General features: G+C 40.7%; 1 protein-coding gene across 3 annotated transcripts in view; it reads left to right on the plus strand.

The window, feature by feature from the left end:
- The first annotated feature begins 3,748 nt into the window (after positions 1–3,748).
- Ube2d2 (ubiquitin conjugating enzyme E2 D2) overlaps positions 3,749–18,132 on the plus strand; it is a 74,589-nt gene continuing 60,205 nt past the window's right edge. Inside the window, exon 1 of one of the 3 annotated variants that reach the window (XM_078046219.1) lies at positions 3,749–4,345. In XM_078046219.1, coding sequence (XP_077902345.1) covers positions 4,322–4,345 — 24 coding nt within the window. In that variant the 5' untranslated portion in view covers positions 3,749–4,321. The remainder of the gene's footprint in view (positions 4,346–18,132) is intronic. The other 2 variants (XM_078046225.1, XM_078046220.1) reach the window with 2 other exon arrangements.

The following is an 18,132-nucleotide window of genomic DNA, read 5'->3' on the forward strand; positions in this document are numbered from 1 at the left end:
AAGTTCAAAGCTAGCCTCAGCAATTTAGCAAGGTCCTAAGCAATTTAGTGAGACCTTGTCTCAAAATAAATAATAAAAAAGGGGGCTGGGGTTGAAGCTCAGTGGTAAAGTGCTTGCCTAGCATATGTCAGGCACTGAGTTGATTCTCAGCACTGCAAATTTAAGTATTTTTTTAGTTGCCGATAGACCTTTATTTTATCTATCTATCTATCTATCTAAGGCTAAGTGGTTAAGTACTCCTAGGTTCAATTCCCAGTGCAGTGTGCTCACAATTTTAGAAAAATAATGGAAGGTAAATCAAGGGCTGTATGTAGAATGAGTGGGAGGAAAAATCACCCAAGGACAAATTTATTATGTAAGAAAATTTACACACTCTGTACAAATTTATAATATTGTTTATATGTATATATGCAACTTAAATAAAATGTGCAGACCTTTAACATTCAGATCCATAAATTTTGACAATTGTATATAGCTGTGTAACTTCCACCCAAAACAACATATAGTACATTTACATTACCCCAGAAAATTTCTTCAATTCCCTTCTTGGTAAATCACTTCCCAACAATGGCAATCATTTCCTGAATTCAACACCAAATAGGGTTTGTCTATTTTGGGGTTTCATGTGAATGGAATCATACAATCCATATTCTTCTGTGTCTTGCTTCTTTTGTTTAATATAATCATTTTGAGATTCATGCATGCTATTGAGTGAATCAATAGTTGGTTCTTTTTCTTTTCTTTTTTTCCTCCAATGCTAGGTATCAAATCAAGGGCCTCAAGCATGCTAGACAAGTGCTCTACTACTACTAAGCTACAACCCCTAGTTCAATTACTTTTTTTGTTGTTGTTGAGAAGCATTCCATTGTATGACTATATCAGAGTGGGCTATTCCATTCTCCTATTGATGGACATTTGGGCTGTCTCCAGTTTGGGGCTACATATGAATAAAGATGCTATGAATATTTATATACAAAACTTTTGTGGATATATATTTTCACTTTTCTTGAGTAACTACTCAATAATAAAGTTGCTAGGTCATATGGGTGTGTTTACTTTTATAAGAAATTACCAACATTTCTCTGAACTGGTTGTAAGAAAATTTACACACTCTGTACAAATTTATAATATTGTTTATATGTATATATGCAACTTAAATAAAATGTGCAGACCTTTAACATTCAGATCCATAAATTTTGACAATTGTATATAGCTGTATAACTTCCACCCAAAACAACATATAGTACATTTACAACATATAATACATTTTACACTCCCATTGGCAATGTATTAGAGTTTCAATTACTGTACATTCTTGTCATTACTAATTATTGTTAATGTTTTTTAATTTAGCCATTCTAGACAGTGTCAAATGGCATCTTATTGTATTTCCCTGATGACTAATAAATTCCAAAATACTTGAAAATTAACTTTGGTTAAAGAATAGATCACAAAGTAAATTAGAAAATTAGATGGGCTGGTGATGTTGCTCAGTGGTAGAGAGCTTATCTAGTATGACCCTAGGTTAGACCCCTAGCACCACAAACGAAACAAACAAAAAACTTAGAGCTGAACAAAACTGAAAATACAACATATCAAACAAGGGGAATACAACAAAAGCAGCATGCTTTTGGTACTTTATTAATAATTTTTTTCCCCTACTGGGATTTCTGGTGCTTGGGATTGAAACCAGGGGCACTTTACTAACACTTTATTACTTAGCTACATCCTAGGTCTTTTCTCTTTTTAGTTTGAGGCAGGGTCTTGCTAAGTTTCTGAGGGGCTTGCTAAGTTGCTGAAGTTGGCCTTGAACTTGCCATCCTCCTGCCTCAGACTACCAAATTTCTGGGATTGCAGGTGTAAACCACAGTCCCTGGAAAGAAGTACTTTTAGAGAAAAGGAAAAGTGTGGTTGAGGCAGTAGCTCATGGTAGAACACATGCTCAATATGAGTGAATCTCTGGGTTCAATCTCTAATACACACACACACAAAAAAAAAAAAACCAAAAAAACCCCAAAAAACAAACAACAACAACAAAACAGTGATTTAAGCTCCTACTTCAAGAGGAAAGAAACAAATTAAATCCAAAGTAGGTAAAAAGAAAATAAGAGCAGAAGTCAATAAAATAGCAAATGGATTGCACAATAGAGAAAACAACAAGGACACAAACTGTTCTTGCTGAACATGGTTCAAGGTCAATGTCAGCAATTTAGACCCTCATCAATTTATGTGACTCAGGAGGCTGAGGCAGAAGGATCACAAGTTTAAAGCTAGCCTCAGCAACTTAACCAGGATCTAAGCAACTTAACAAGATCCTTTCTCAGAATAAAAAGTAAAAAGGACTGGGGATGTGGCTCAGTAGTTAAGTATCCCTGAGTTCAATCCCTAGTAAAAACAAAAACAACAAACAAACAAACAAAACAAAGAAACAACTTTTTTTTTTAATTTTATTTTTTGCAGCTGAGCAAGTGCTCTACTACTGAGCTATATCCCCAGCCCCTGGAGGAATTATTTAAATTGATAAATCCTATGCTAGATTTATCACCAATAAATAAATAATAAAAAAGGAGAGAAAACACACTTTACTAATGTCAGGAAAAAGGGACACCATTAAAGTTGCTACAGATAGTAAAACGAAAAATAAGGGTATTATATATAATATCTTTATTCCCCGTTGGGTCCACAGTGGCTCTGCCCTAATTTCAACCCTTCTCTGTTCAGTATATGAGACAGTATAAATCTTGCCACAGTCACCTGCTGTGACTGTGGCAAGATTCTTTCCTTAATTGGGCTGTAGTTTTTCTTTCTTTAATAAATTTAGGAGTGAGAAACAATGAAGGCAAAGTCCTTTCCAGTAGATGGAAGAGAAAAAGGGGGGTGGGCATTGCCCTGAGTGGTGGCGCTGGTTTGTAATCCCAGTGGCTTGGCAGGCTGAGGCAGGAAGACTGCTGGATCAAAAGTTCAACGCCAGCATCAGCAATTTACGGAGGCCCTCAGCAATTTATGGAGATCCTGTCTCAGAATAAAAAATAAAAAGGTTTGGGGATGGCCCAGCCTGGTAGCTCATTCTGGTCTTAATGTAGATCTCTGCACAGAGTATATGCTCAGTGAATTAGTTTGTCCCCACCTTCTAAAAAACAAATGCATGTATTCCAGGTTTGCTTAAATCGGTATTCCTGATGATCTTGAACACATTGTTGATTTTTAATTACTGGAGCATACACTATATAGTTTTTAATTTTTTTTCCTGAAGCACTTGGTAACAATTTACCAAGCCAAGGGTCACCTCTATTAAGGCAGATATGCCAGTGGCTCAGGACAGAACAAGATCTTCTGGGGTTGTCCACCCAAGCTCGGGAATTTCATTCCCAGCGGGTGTCCAGGGTACTACCACAGCTTTTGGAAAGGCATCGGATTAGACTTCAGAAAAGTCCTAGTTTTGCGACTAGAGCTGTGGGACAGTGGACAAGCCTTCCTCTTTCGGGGACGTTGCAATGGGATTAAGTGCCTCCTTCGGGATTGGTTCGGGGATGGTAAAGCGACATGCAAAACATGTGCCTTTAAATATTTTTTTATCTTCGACGACACGCACGAGAGATACTAGGCGCTGGGAACTAAAGGGTCCTGGCGCCAGAGGATCCAGAACCCGCCTGCTCCTCGACTCTCGCGAGATCTCCTCCCAGCGCTTCGCGGCGTCATCCCCTCGACCGTGGCGGCCCTGGCGCCGACAGCGACGGTGCGTAAGGTACTCACAGGGGCGGACCGTATCCCTCCGCCGCCGGCGCGGCCCGGCCCTCCCTCGCTGGACCGCCAATCCCCGCGCCTCCCGACCTGCCCCTCGGCCTGGGCCCACCCCGCGCTCTGGCGGCCCCACCCCGGCGGCGCCGCCCGCCCGCCCGCGCGTCCCTTGGTCCACCTGCAGCAGGCCGGAGGGCAGGCAGTTCCTCTCGCTGTCCGACCGAGAGGTGCCTGCTGAGCCGGAGACTCGGGCTCTTGCTCCCGGCGGAGGGATCCGTGGCGGCTGTGGAGGCTCTGAGACTGGGAGGAAGAGGCAGCTACGGCGGCGGCTGGGGCGGCGGCGGCGGCTGGGGCGGCAGCGCATAAAGGGGCCGCCGCCGGGTGATGCGGTGACCGCTGCGGCAGGCCCAGAAGCTGAGTGGGCCCCAGCCCTCAGCTTGTCTTGTCGGACCCGCGCTCCCGAACTCCCCATCTTCTCCGGCCGACCCGCGACCGCCGAGGCGGCCTTAGGCCCCCTCGTCCCTTCCCCACCCCTCCCCCGCCCCCGGCCCGGGGGCCGCTGCCACCTCCACCGCCTCCCAACATGGCTCTGAAGAGAATCCACAAGGTAAGCGTCCCGAGGTCGACTGCGGGGATGGGCCGCTGGGCGGGCCTCCTGAGCAGGCTGCGGCCTGCACTTCCCGCCGTCGCCTCCGCCGGGCTCGCGGCCTCAGGTTCTCGCTGCCGGCGCTGGCCCCGCGGGGCGGCCTTCACACCCCACTCCCAGTGATGGCGCCCGTGGAGGCCCCGGCGCGCGGCCCATGCTTAGGCCAGAGGTGCTCCCACTCCTAGTGTTCCTCCTGTCTGCCTTTCCAGGCCCGCGTGGAGTGGAGTCCCCGGGTGTCTCTCCGTCCTGGGACGGCTGCGCTCCAAGGCATTGTCCAGCTAAACTAGGGATTGGGTGGTGCGAGGGCTTTAGGAGTCCCCATAGACAGAGCTCGAAAGGGTTCCTCCACCCGTCTCCGCCCTGGCTCCCTTCTAGAGAAGTGCCTGGGCTCAGGGACCCTCTCTTGGGCCGGCGGAGGAAGCTGTATTGCCCGATCCACAACTATTTCTTGAGTTCACTTACCTATTTGATGACTATGTACTTCGGTCCATCTGACTAGCAGAAAGTGCTAAAGTAGGAAGTTTAGAAGGAAAAAAAATGTGACTCTTAGGAAGGAGGAGGGAAGTAGAGGGAGAAGCCTTTTATTCCTTGAGGTTGCCATATGTAGTCAGAAGCTATCACTGCAGTTTTGCAAGATTAGATCTGATAGAAAAACTGTTAAATTGGCAAGGGTAGGAGCCAGTTCAAAAACTGAACATTGAAAACCACTGGAGAAATTACACACAGAAGCCTTTCACCGTCCATTCACAAAATAGACTTAACACAGTGTTGTATGTTCAGGGAGACCCTTTTGATTTTCGACGAGAAAGAATTTCTTTGCTCTTCGAAATGAAAGGTTATTCGTTCAGTTATGGATAAGGAGGTTTTCCTAATAATTGCATCAAGAGTGTGCGCTTGTCTTGAAAATTTAGGGTTCTTTATCTAATATTGTAGCCTTTTATTTTTATTTTACTTTATTTTGGGGGCGCTGAGGATTGAACCCAGGGGCGCCTTATTACTGAGACACATTCCAACTTCTCTTTATTTAACTACTGTGAGACAGAATCTTTCTAAGTTGCTTAGGACCTCCTTAAATTGCCGAGGATGTCTTCCAATTTGCAACCCTTCTACCTCAGCCTTGTAGTCAATGGGATTTCAGTCGTGTGCCACCACACCTGGCTATTGTAACTTTTTTAGTGCCACTTACTGTAATTTTTTTTTTTCTTGGAAGTAGGGAGACACCATTGGTGGTTTTTGTTAGGTGTTTCACTTGGCTACTCAGATTGGCTGAATTAAAGTTTTAGCTGCTTAGTGAGAAGTAGGTCCTGGGATTATCCATTCTGAACTCTGTGGTGGGAATGCAGGAGGAAGAGAACCATTTTTTTACTTTGCCTTAAGCCAAGTTAGGATGCAGATTGACAGTTTAAACACCTCAGTTCAATAGTTGATCCTCATTTCATTCTTGTTGCTACTGTACTGAAGGTTGAACCCCTGGTCATTTGCCATTGAGCTACATCCCCTCCTCTCCCCCCCCTTTAAAAAAATTTTTTTTTTTTTTGATTGTAGATGGTCTGTCTAAATTGTTTAGGCTGTCCTCAAACTTGCATTCCTCCTGCCTTGGTCTCCTGAGTCTCTGGGATTACAGGTGTGCCCCATCATACCTGGCATGTTACTACATATTTTTGAGCAATCGATTTTCTCCAAAATATCCTTATAAATTTTAATAATAAAATCAAATTTTGAAATTAAATGATAGCTTGATTTTTTTTTTTAATGGTACCTTTATTTTATTTATTTTTATGTGGTGCTGAGGATCAAACCCAGTGCCTCACACATGCTAGGCAAGTGCTGTACCATTGAGCTATAACCCCAGCCCACATCACAGTCCTTTTTTTTATTTTGAGACAGGGTCTGGCTGAGTTGCCTGACCTGGCCTAGAATTTGTGATTCTCCTACCTTATCTTCTAGAATAACTGGGAACTGCACTCTCTGGCTAGTCCTCACTTTATTCTTTTTTTTTTTTTAAAACTATTTATTTTTCAACTTTTAGTGGACACAACATCTTTATTTTATTTTATGTGGTGCTGAGGATCGAACCCAGCGCCCCAGGCATGTCAGGCGAGCTCGCTACCACTTGAGCCCCATCCCCAGCCCCCTCACTTTATTCTTGATCAATCAAGACCTTTAAATGAGTAGAATGAGTCCCATCACCTACTATAGGTTAGTTTAGCTTCTTACCCACTTTTTTGGCTTCAGTTCTTACAAATGAAAAATGGCAGACTTTAGACAATAAATCTTATACTAAAATGAAGCAGGATATTTGTTAAAAAAATGTGAACCTTAAGTAAAGGCTTCTGGTAGAGTCATTTAAGGTGCAGAAGCACAATTGAGAGATAATCATCCAAGTAAAAAAAATATGTATTTTTGAGGTGTTTAGGAGTTACTAAGTACTTCTAGAGTCTAACTAGGACGTTATCAACTTGGAGATGTCATTTGGTTTATACCTATAGAGGATTGTGCTCTTCTACAACTGAGTATACTATGTGATAACTATCAGATCAAGAATTGTAGCATTTAATCCCTACATTGATTGAAAATAGCATTTTGATTACAAACATAACATTTTAATCTAATTGTACTTGCTACTTGCCCCCCTAATGTGATTTCTTCTGAGTTACTACATCTTTTTTTTTTTTTTTTCCCTTTTTGGTACTGGGGATTGAACCCAGGAAAGCTTTGTCACAGAGCTACATCTCCAGCTCTTTTTATTTTGAGACTCACTGAGTTGTTAAGGCTGGCCACAAAATTTGCGATCCTTCTGCCTCAGCCTCCTCAGTTCCTGGGGTTTACAGAAAGCATATGCCACATTTTTTTTCTAAGTTTATTTTTGGTACTGGGGATTGAATCTAGGAGACTTTACCACTGAGATACATCTGCAGCCTCCCCCCCCCCCTTTTAAATTTAACACAGGGTCTGTATAAATTGTTGAGGCTGTCCTCAAACTTGCAATCCTACTGCCCTGGTCTCCTGAGTCTCTGGGATTATAGGTGTGCCCCATCATACTGGTATGTTACTACATATTTTTAAGGAATAAATTTTTTATAATAAAATCAAATTTAGAAATGAAAGGATAGCTTGATTTTTTTTTTTTTAAATGGTACCATAGATGCTTAACCACTGAGTCACATCTCCGACCCTTTTATTTTTTGAGACAGGTTCTCACCCAGGTTGTTTTAGTGCTTCACTACTGAGGATGGCCTTGAACTTGCAGTCCTTCTGCCTCAGCTTCCCAAGTTACTGAGATCACAGGCATGTACCACCACCCTTGGCAATGCTTGAACTTTTAAAACTGCTATTCCTTTTTTTCCTAGTTTTTAACTAAAGGCTTCTTCAAAGTATGGCTTGACTTCTCAGAGGCTAGAGATTAGAAAAATGAAATTTATTTCTGGTATACCATTCAAAGATTATGAAAACAAGATAGATTTAAGTTTTTTACTTTTCATATGATGCCCATTTTAGGCTGAATGGCAGAGCAGTCTAGTAGTGTATCTCTAATGGAATCTGCAAGACACTTGCTTATTTTTTTTTCTGTTAATACTGGGGTTTGAACTCAGGGGTACTTTACCAGAGTTACATCCCCAGACCTTTTTATTTTTTATTTAGAGACAGGGTCTCACCAATTTGCTGAGGGCCTCAAATTTGTTATCTTCCTGTCTCAGCCTCCAGATTACAGTTATGTGCCACTATGGCCAGTAACATACTTGTTTTATATTGATCTTGGTCTTGAACCTTCTCAATTATCATTTTCTGAAATAATAATTCTCCTTAAATGCCTTTTCAACTTTAGATGTCAAGAACTGCATCTGGATTCCAATAAAATTTTTCTTTTTTTTTAAAGTATTTATTTTATAGTTGGACACAATATCTTTATTTCACTCATTTATTTTTTTACATAGTGCTGAGGATCGAACCCAGGGTCCAGCGCGTGCGAGACGAGCGCTCTACCGCTGAGCCACAACACTAGTCCCCAGTAATATTTTTCTAAGAAAAACCACATTTGACATGGCATTTTTAGGAATTTAGTATCTTGTTTCTTTGACAGAGGGACACTATTTGTATCTGAATTTGGCAGTCTTCAAATCTTTTTTTTTTCCCCTGTGCTGAGGAATTGCCTTTTTTTGGAAAAAGCTTTTGAAGGGCTTTATTTTGAGATACAGTTTAAGGTTGTCAGACCTATGCTTTAAGCAGAATATATCAAAGAGGATGATTATGAATATACAGTGTAGTTCTGGCAAAGGTTGAGATCCTCTGGGGTTTTTGTATCTATACTAAATGGCTCTGGTCTGCTATGTTTTGAGGTTTTTTTGCTGACTATATAGGTCTTCAGCTTTGATTTTGATGCTTTGAGTGCCTTGAAGCACCACCCCCATCCCTTTTCCCGTTGGCTGCATCTCATCTGTTGTGGGCTAAGAAACCAGATCATGGAGTTTATTAAAATTGTGTCTAAAATAAGATCTAGTAGGCTCTGAGTGAAGAGGGTTTATGTGTTCTGTGAATTGTGTGGTCTTTGGAAGATCAGAGACCTTTTTGACTTGCTTCCTGTTTTTCTTTTGCTATATAGATGCCAGAGGTTCTTTTGTAAGTGCCATAATACTGACATACAAAGTTAGTTTCTGTATTTTTTAGGAAGGTTAAAGGCTCAGTATCTTGATCTTTGAGGATTTGAAGATTGACCAAATTTTGGATACTGAAAGTTTTTTTTTTTTAATTGGTGCTGGGGATTGAACCCAGAGGTGCTTTATCACGGAGTCAGTCACATCCCCAGCTCTTATATTTTGAGACAAGATCTCACTAAATTGTTTAGGGCCTTTCTAAGCTGTTGAGACTCATCTTGAATTTACAGTCCTCCTGCCTCAGCCTCTTGAGTTGCTGGGATTATAGGCATGTGCAACCATATCTGACAAGCTTCTTTTTTAATAGTAATAGAGTCATGTACATTTAAAAGATATCCTTGGGGCTGGGATTGTGGCTCAGCGGTAGAGCGCTCGCCTAGCACAGGCAGGACCTGGGTTCGAACCTCAGCACCATATCAAAATAAAAAGGCATTGTGTTATGTCCATCCACAACTAAAAAATAAATATTAAAAAAAAAAAGATATCCTAATGGTGCCCTTGCTACTTCTAGTTATAGTTAACATTTGGTATACTAGCTTTAAAACATCACCTAATATATATTATCACCTAATATATATGTTTTTTGTTTAAGATTTTATTTTTTAGCTGCCTTAAATCTTTTAAGCCTCCTAAAACAAAATGATGAAGTTTTCGGCTAAAGATTTAAAACTCTGATGACTATGAAATCCAGGCAGGTAACCAAAGTGAGCAAGAAGAAAGAAGAGAATTAGCAAATGCATGTGTTGTGTCAGATGAGGGCAGCTGCTACCCTGTTCCCTCCAAATGTTGCCATTGCCAAGATCCTTGGGCCCAGTGTTGCCAGATCTTTCTTTTTTTTCTATCCATGAAAGAGAAGCTGAAAGTCCAGATTTTTGGCAACCTAATCAAATTTTTTTTTCTTCTCTTTTTTAGTACTGAGGATTGAACCCAGTGTGAAAGGCATGCTAGACAAGTACTCTAATACTGAGCTACATCTCCCACCCTTTTTTTATTTTGAGACTATCTCACAAAGTTGCCCAGGCTGGTTTAGAACCTATGATTTTCCTCCTCAGTTGCTGGGAATACAAGTGCCTGCTACTGCACCTAGCTTTATATTGTGGTGTGAGGTTATAGGAAACATCAATTTAGAGGTATATATCCTATCCTTTAAAAAAAATTTTTTTTTTTTAGTTGTAGGTGGACACAATATTTTCATTTGTTTTTATTATTCCTTTTTTAGTTTTCGGCAGACACAACATCTTTGTTTGTGGTGCTAAGGATTGAACCCAGGCCACACGCATGCCTGGTGAGCGTGCTATCGCTTTAGCCACATCCCCAGCCCGTTGTTTTTATTATTTCTATGTGGTGCTGAGGATTGAACCCAGGGCCTCACATGTGTGAGGCAAGTGCTGTACTGAGCTATACCCCCAGCCCCATTTTATTCTTTTTTTTTTTTTAAAAATATATATTTTAGTTGTAGATGGATATCGTTTCTTTATTTATTTTTTATCTGGTGCTGAGAATTGAACCCAGTGCCTCACATGTGCTAAGCAAGTGCTCTACCATTGAGCTACAACCCCAGTCCATACATCTTATTTTTCATTATGATTTGTTTCATGTTGTTACTCATCTTTTTGTAGATGGTACACTTTCAAAATATCTTGAGGTTGAGAGGTTACCAGAGTAATGATTTTTCCTTCTTTTTCTTTTTTGCACTGGGGATTAACTCAAGAGGCACTCTAAGACTGAGCTATGTCCCCAGCCCTTTATATATATTGAGATCCACCTGCCTCTTGGGTTGCTGGGATTATAGGTGTGTGTAATTGTCTCATTACACCTGGTTCAAGTGTGATTCCTAAGGTCGTGGGAAAGGAGTTGTAATACTGTAACAGTAATAAATTTTAAAATATTACTTAAAAGTTGACTGGGGGCTGTGGACATAGCTTAGGTTGTGGTGTGCTCCCCTAGCATGCACAAAGCCTTAGGCTGAATCTCTAGCACCATGTGGAAGAAATACTAGAGATTTGGATTGTATATTACTATCATCATAGGAGGGCTGGGATAAAGTTCAGTGGGAGTATTCTCACCTAGCAGGTGGAAGGTCCTCCTGGGCTCCATCTAAATGAATTCCTACCAAAACGATGAAACAAATTAACAAATATTCCTGTGAAATGCTGGGAACTTTAACATAGTAAGTAGTTGGCTAAAAGAAAGCTATTTAAATTAGAATTAGTTCTATCTTGGAAAGTAGGTGTACCTTATTACAAAAAATAGCTTTTTTTTTTTTTTTTGGTGGTGATGGTGCTGGGGCTTGAACTTAGGGCCTCCTACATGCTAAACAAGTGCTCTATCACTAAACTCCAATCCCATCCAACCCCAGCTCTTAGGATGAGTATATATATATTTGGAAAGATTTTTTTTCTCCTTCCACTAGAAAAAGATTTCTTCCCAGGGGGCAGTGGTGCATACCTACAGTCCTAGCTCTATTGAGAGGCTGAAGCAGGAAGATTACTTGAGATAAGGAGTTCAGGCCAGCCTGGGTAACTGAAAGATCTCATCTCTTAAAAAACATTGGGGGTGTAGCTCAGTGGTATACCCAGTGCTTAGTATACATGATAAGGCCCTAGTTCGACCCCCAGCATGATTTTAAAAAAAAGAAGAAATAGAAACCTTACTTTGCAACATTTCATTGAATTGAGAGACTTTCTTTGGTTCTACTAGGTTTCTATTTAAATATAATTTAAATAGCCATTATTAGCCAGGTGTTGTTGTACATACCTATAATTCCAGCTACTACAGAGGCTAAAGCATGGAACACAAATTTGAGGCCAGTCTGGGCAATTTAGCAAGACCCTATCTCAGAGTAAAATAAAATGGGTTAGGAATGTTGCTCAGTGGTGAAGTGCTCCTGTGTTTAGTCCCCACTACCAGAGGTGATGGGGAGCTGCCTTTGAGGAGAACTTAATGAAGATTTTTCTTTAGAGATCCTCAGGGATTATGTATTATGGTAATGCTGACTAGGGAGGTTTTAATAAGGCCCAATTCTGGATATTATAGTTCAAAAAGGGATGGCTGCTAAAATATCCCAGGCAGCTCCCAGGATAGGAATTCTTGACTCATTCCTGATATTTCCAGAATCCTCTGCCCCCCACATCATGGAAATATGGAGCACACTTGGTTTTCCTGTACAAATAAAGTTTTGATGGCTAACCATCAGGCTAATCTTCAAAATCATATTAAATTATAACATAGAGAAATAAGTACCATTTTTTTCTGTTCAAAGTCAAGTGAGATTTCAGCTAATAGAATCATAATGTTAAATATTGCGACATATCTCAGGGCTGCTATCTGAAAAGGCCATGTGACTTGCTAGGGAAGACTAGGCCTGAATCCAGAACCTGGATTTATTGCTGGGTATGGCAGTGTACACCTGTAATCCCAGCAATTTGGGAAGCTGAGATAGGAGAATTGCAAATTAGAGGCCAACCTTGGCAACTTAGTGAGACCTTGTTTCAAAATAAAAAAAGTTTAAGTGTTTCAGGGTTCTGTCCCCATTGGGTACAGGGGTGGTGCAGAGGGAAAGAAATTTGGATTTCTTGTCTGTATCCAATATCTTTTCTGGAAGGCCATGTAATAAATACCTTTATGTAGGTATTAGGATATAAATCAAAAGGAAGCAACTTTTTTTCTTTTGTTCAAACAATTTTTTTTAAAATTGGGAATTGAACCCAGAAGTGCTTTACCATTGAGCTACAACCCCAGCTCCAGCTGTTAATATTTTGAGACAGGGTCTCACCAAGTTGTCCAGGCTGGCCATAAATGCAATCCTCCTACTTCAGTTTCCCTAGTCACTGGGATTACAGATGTGCTCCACTAGCCTGACATAATTAGGATTAAATTATGTCCTGGAATCTGAATATCTTTGTAAACTTTCCTTTGAATTGTTGATGGGGGTCACATTAAGAGCATATCCATGATCACCCACTTGGATGTTCTTTATCATTCATTCATATTTATATATATATCTTTTTTAATTTTTTTTAGTTGTAGATGGACACAATATCTATTTTTTTTTAATGTATTTATGTGGTGCTAAGGATCAAACCCAGGGCCTCATGCATGTGAGGCAAGTGCTCTACTAGTGAGCTACAACTCCAGTCTCTTTATATATTTTTCATCAGTGTAAAATGGGTGCAGTGGTACATACTTGTAATTCTAGCTACTTAGAGGATCTGGCAGAAGGATCTCAAGTTTGAGGCTAACTAGGCAGTTTGGTAAGACCATGGCTCAAAAAATTGAAAAACAGTAAGGGCTGGGGTTATAGCTCAGAGGTAGAGCACTCCTGGGCTCTGTCCCCAGTACTGCCAAAAAAAACAAAAAACAAAAAAAGAAGAAGAAGAAAGTCAAATGGGTTCTTAAATTTTTAATGGCGATTTTTTTTTTCAATATTTATTTTTTTTTAGTTCTCGGCGGACACAACATCTTTGTTTGTATGTGGTGCTGAGGATCGAACCTGGGCCACATGCATGCCAGGCGAGCTCGCTACCGCTTGAGCCACATCCGCAGCCCCGGTTCTTAAATTTTTACAAAAGATTAAAAACCATCCTCCTACCTTCTTAAATATAGTTTTAATCTCATCATGACCAAAGCATCTATTCTACAGAGAAAATAGGAATCTCTTATTATGTGAATCTTTCAGATTTCCTTGGAGGCATTAAAAAAAATTCCAGCTACTATATTTAGAGATTAACTGTATATCAAGAATTACTGAATCTTTTCAGCAGTTCTATGAGAATTGCTTTCCCCGGGTTAGACGAGAAACAGAGACATGGAGTAAACTTGTCCAAGATTATATGGTTATGGTAGAAAAAGTCAGTATTCAGATGCAGGTCTTGACTGTACAGCCACTGCTTCTCTACATTTGACTGTCTATCATTGTTTTTCTCCCTGCTTGTTTCTAGAGAAACTGTACTTTTCCCGTTGCCAAACAATTACCTTCTATCCTATTCTTTCTTAAATGTCCTTGCTCTCTAGTAAATTGTCTGCTTTTATAGTTCCAGTGTCTGCTCTACTAGTCTTTTTCAGCATCCAAATTTATCCAAGGTGTTTTTCCTTTCTAAATAAACAAATTTGTTTAGTGGTGCTGGGGATGAACTAAGGAATGGTGCATGCTAGGCAAGCATTCTGCCACTAGACTACACTGCCAATTCCAGCAAATGAAAAAAAAAATTTTTTTGGATCTGGACATTTAAGCAAGGGGTGGTATTCCCCCACCCTTTTTTCATAAAGATGCCTTTATTTTTATGTGTATGTGGTGATAAGGATCGAACCCAGTGCCTCACACATGCTAGGCAAGTGCTCTGCCACTGAGATACAGCCTCAGCCCCTCTCCACCCCTTTTTGTTTTTAATTAAAAAAAATTTTTAATATGTATGTGTGTGTTAATTGTGTCATATCTTTTTTAAAAGAGATTTATTTTTTTAGACTTTTATTTATATGTGGTGCTGAGTATTGAACCCAGCACCTCACACATGCTAGGCCAGCACTCTACCACTGAGCCACAACCCCAGCCCCTGTCTTGGAATTTTTGATCTTCCTGCCTCAGCTTTCCTAGTCCCTGGGATTACAGGCACTTGCTACTGCATCAGGCTAAATATTTTTTAATTAATTCATATATATTTTAAATTTGACATCACACTGCCAGTTGTGTTGTTTTAAGCCTATTGTCCCATCTACTCAGAAGGCTGAGGCAGGAGGATTGCAATTTTTAGGTCAGTATGGGCAATTTAGGGAGACCCTGTCTCAGAATAAAAAATAAAATAAAAAGGACTGAGGATGTAGCTCAGTTTCTGGGTTCAATCCCTAGGATTTCTAAACAAATAGCTCTAATGATCTCAGACAAGAGATCATTATTAATTTAAATATATAATCAAAATTCACTATAATAAGCAAAAAAAGTTAGGGACTATTGAAAATGATATCAAGATGGAACATCTTTCATATTTATTAAGACTAGTATTTTTGGGGGGCCAGAGACATAGCTTATTGGCAGTGCTTGCCTAGCATGTACAAGCATCCTCACACACAAAAAATAGTACTTTTCTTACTTAATATAGTGATCCTTTGGGGCTGGGATTGTGGCTCAGTGGTAGAGCTCTTGCCTAGCATGTGTGAGGCCCTGGGTTCGATTCTCAGCACCACATATGAATAAGTAAAATAAATGTCCATTGACAAGTGAAAAAAAAATTAAAAAAAAAAAAGTGATCCTAGGGCTGGGGATGTGGCTCAAGCGGTAGCACACTCGCCTGGCATGCGTGCAGCCCGGGTTCGATCCTCAGCACCACATACAAAGATGTTGTGTCCGCCGAAAACTAAAAAAATAAATATTAAAAAATTCTCTCTCTCTCTCTCTCTCTCTCTCTCTCTCTCTCCCCCCTCCCTCTCCCTCTCCCCCTCCCCCTCCCCTCCCTCCCCTCCCTCCCCTCCCTCCCCTCCCTCCCCCTCCCCCTCTCTCCCCCTCCCCCTCTCCCCCTCTCCCTCTCCCCCTCTCCCTCTCTCCCTCTCTCCCCCTCCCCCTCTCCCCCTCTCTCTCCCCCTCCCTCCCCCTCCCCCTCTCCCCCTCTCTCTCCCCCTCCCTCCCCCTCCCCCTCTCCCCCTCTCCCCCTCTCCCCCTCTCCCCCTCTCCCCCTCTCCCCCTCTCCCCCTCTCCCCCTCTCCCCCTCTCCCCCTCTCCCTCTCTCCCTCTCTCTCTTTCTCCCTCTCTCCCTCTCTCCTCTCTCCCTCTCTCTTTAAAAAAAAAAAAGTGATCCTCATCAGGTGCTGCATTAATGTATTACTGGATATTTGTATTACAGTGTATGAAAATTGTTTGGAACAGGTACATTGTTGTAAATGAAAGAACACAAACTTCTTATTATATATATATAATATTACATTATAATTATTATGTTATTAATTATATATTAATGTTATATTATAATTATAATATATAATATTATATATATTTTAGAAGTAGTTGGACACAATACCTTTATTTTATTTATTTATTTTTATGTGTTGCTGAGGATCGAACCCAGGGCCTCGCATGTGCTAGACGAGAACTCTACCTCTGAGCCACAATCCTAGCCCCTACTGCTTATTTTATACTATTCTTATTTGCCATATGTAGGCAATTCAGCTACCACTAACACTTTTTAGTACTGAGGATTGAATACTGGGGTGCTTAACCAATAAGCCACATCACCAGCCCCCCCACCTTTTAAATGTTTTGTTTTAGTTGTAGTTGGACGCAGTACCTTTATTTTACTTTTGTGTGGTGTTGAGGCTTGAACCCAGGGCCTTGCACGTACTAGAGGAGTGCGCTACCGCTGAGCTGCAACTCCAAACCCATCGCCAGCCCTTTAAATATTTTACTTTCAGACATGATCTCTCCAAGTTGCTCAGGACTTTGCTAAGATGTTGAGCCTGCCTTTGAACTCGTGATTCTCCTGCCTCAGCTTCCCTAGGCACTGGGATTATAGACATGTGCCACCATGCTCAGCTTACCAACATTATTAATTGTCCTTCATGAACAAGTCACCTAATTTTTTCTAAAAACCGGAGACTATGCTTTGTTTATGTTTTTTAAAATTATTAATTTTTTGGGCTGGGGATGTGGCTCAAGCGGTAGCGCGCTCGCCTGGCATGCATGCGGCCCGGGTTCGATCCTCAGCACCACATACCAACAAAGATGTTGTATCCATCGAGAACTAAAAAATAAATATTAAAAATTCTCTCTCTCTCTCTCCCCTCTCTCACTCTCTCTTTAAAAAAAATTATTAATTTTTTGTAGTTGTAAATGGACAGAAAGCCTTTATTTGTTTATTTTTATGTGGTGCTGAGGATTGAACATAGTGCCTCACACTTGCTAGGCAAGCACTCTGCCACTCAGCTACGGCCCCAGCTAACTCTTGCTTGTTTATTTAAAAATAATTTGACTTCTTGGGTTAAAGAATCAAAGGACTCTGCTTTCCATTTAAAACCTGTTCATTCTAACTATAAGTCTTTGGGAAATAGGTTAGAATGCCAGAAATATTTAATATTACGGTGAGCTTTGATTAAATAACTTCTCAAATATACATGGAATTATGACAAGAACATAGGGTAGATCAATGGTTCATTGGTGGTCAAGAAGAAAGTAATGCTGGTAGTTAAATATTGTATCTCTATGCAGATTGATAGAAGTTTGGCATCATTTGCACGTGTGTGTGTGTGTGTGTGTGTGTGTGTGTGTGTGTGTTACTTGAGTTCAACTACCCAGGACCTCCTCATACATGCTAGGCAAGTATTCTACTACTGAGATACATCCCCAGTGCCTTTAAATAGTTTTTTTTAATTTTTGAGACAGGTCTGGTACAGTTGCTTAGGCTGGCCTGGAATTTGTGATCCTCTTGCCTAAGCCTCTTCAGCCTCCCCAATACCTGGGATTACAGTTTCTGCCACTGGCTGGGCTTATCATTTGCTTTTGCTATTTGATGTGCAGATTTCTTCAGGCAAATTATTGCTCTAAAGCTGAAAATAAAAAAGTATTGCTTAAGAATATGTATTGGGCTAGGAATATAGCTCATTTGGTAGAGTGCTTGCCTCACATGCATAAGGCCCTGGGTTCAGTCTCCAGCAGCACACACACAGACACACACAAACACACAAAAGTATGTATTAAAAGTGGATAAAATTTAGAACAAAAAATATTGCTGCCTTCACTATTATAATACATAGTAGTTTATCATGGGAAAAACTTTGTAATTGAAACAGTTCTCATTGATCCTGCTCAGTAATTTTATTTTGTTCTTTTTTGAGTGCTTTCCCTTATACAAAGAATGTCTTCTCACCCCACATTCCTCTCCTTCCAAATTCTTTATTCAAACTTAGAGACTTCTGAGAAGCTTGCACTAATATAGAATTGCTGCTGCTGCTCCTCCTCTTCCTCCTCCCCCTCCTCCCCCTCCTCCCCCTCCCCCTCCCCCTCCTCCTCCTCCTCCTCCTCCTCCTCCTTCTTTTGTAGATGGACACAATACATTTTCTTCTTCTTCTTCTTCTTCTTCTTCTTCTTCTTCTTCTTCTTCTTCTTCTTCTTCT

Source organism: Ictidomys tridecemlineatus, chromosome 1 (assembly GCF_052094955.1).
Source record: "Ictidomys tridecemlineatus isolate mIctTri1 chromosome 1, mIctTri1.hap1, whole genome shotgun sequence".
In the NCBI taxonomy this organism is placed as follows: Eukaryota; Metazoa; Chordata; class Mammalia; order Rodentia; family Sciuridae; genus Ictidomys; species Ictidomys tridecemlineatus.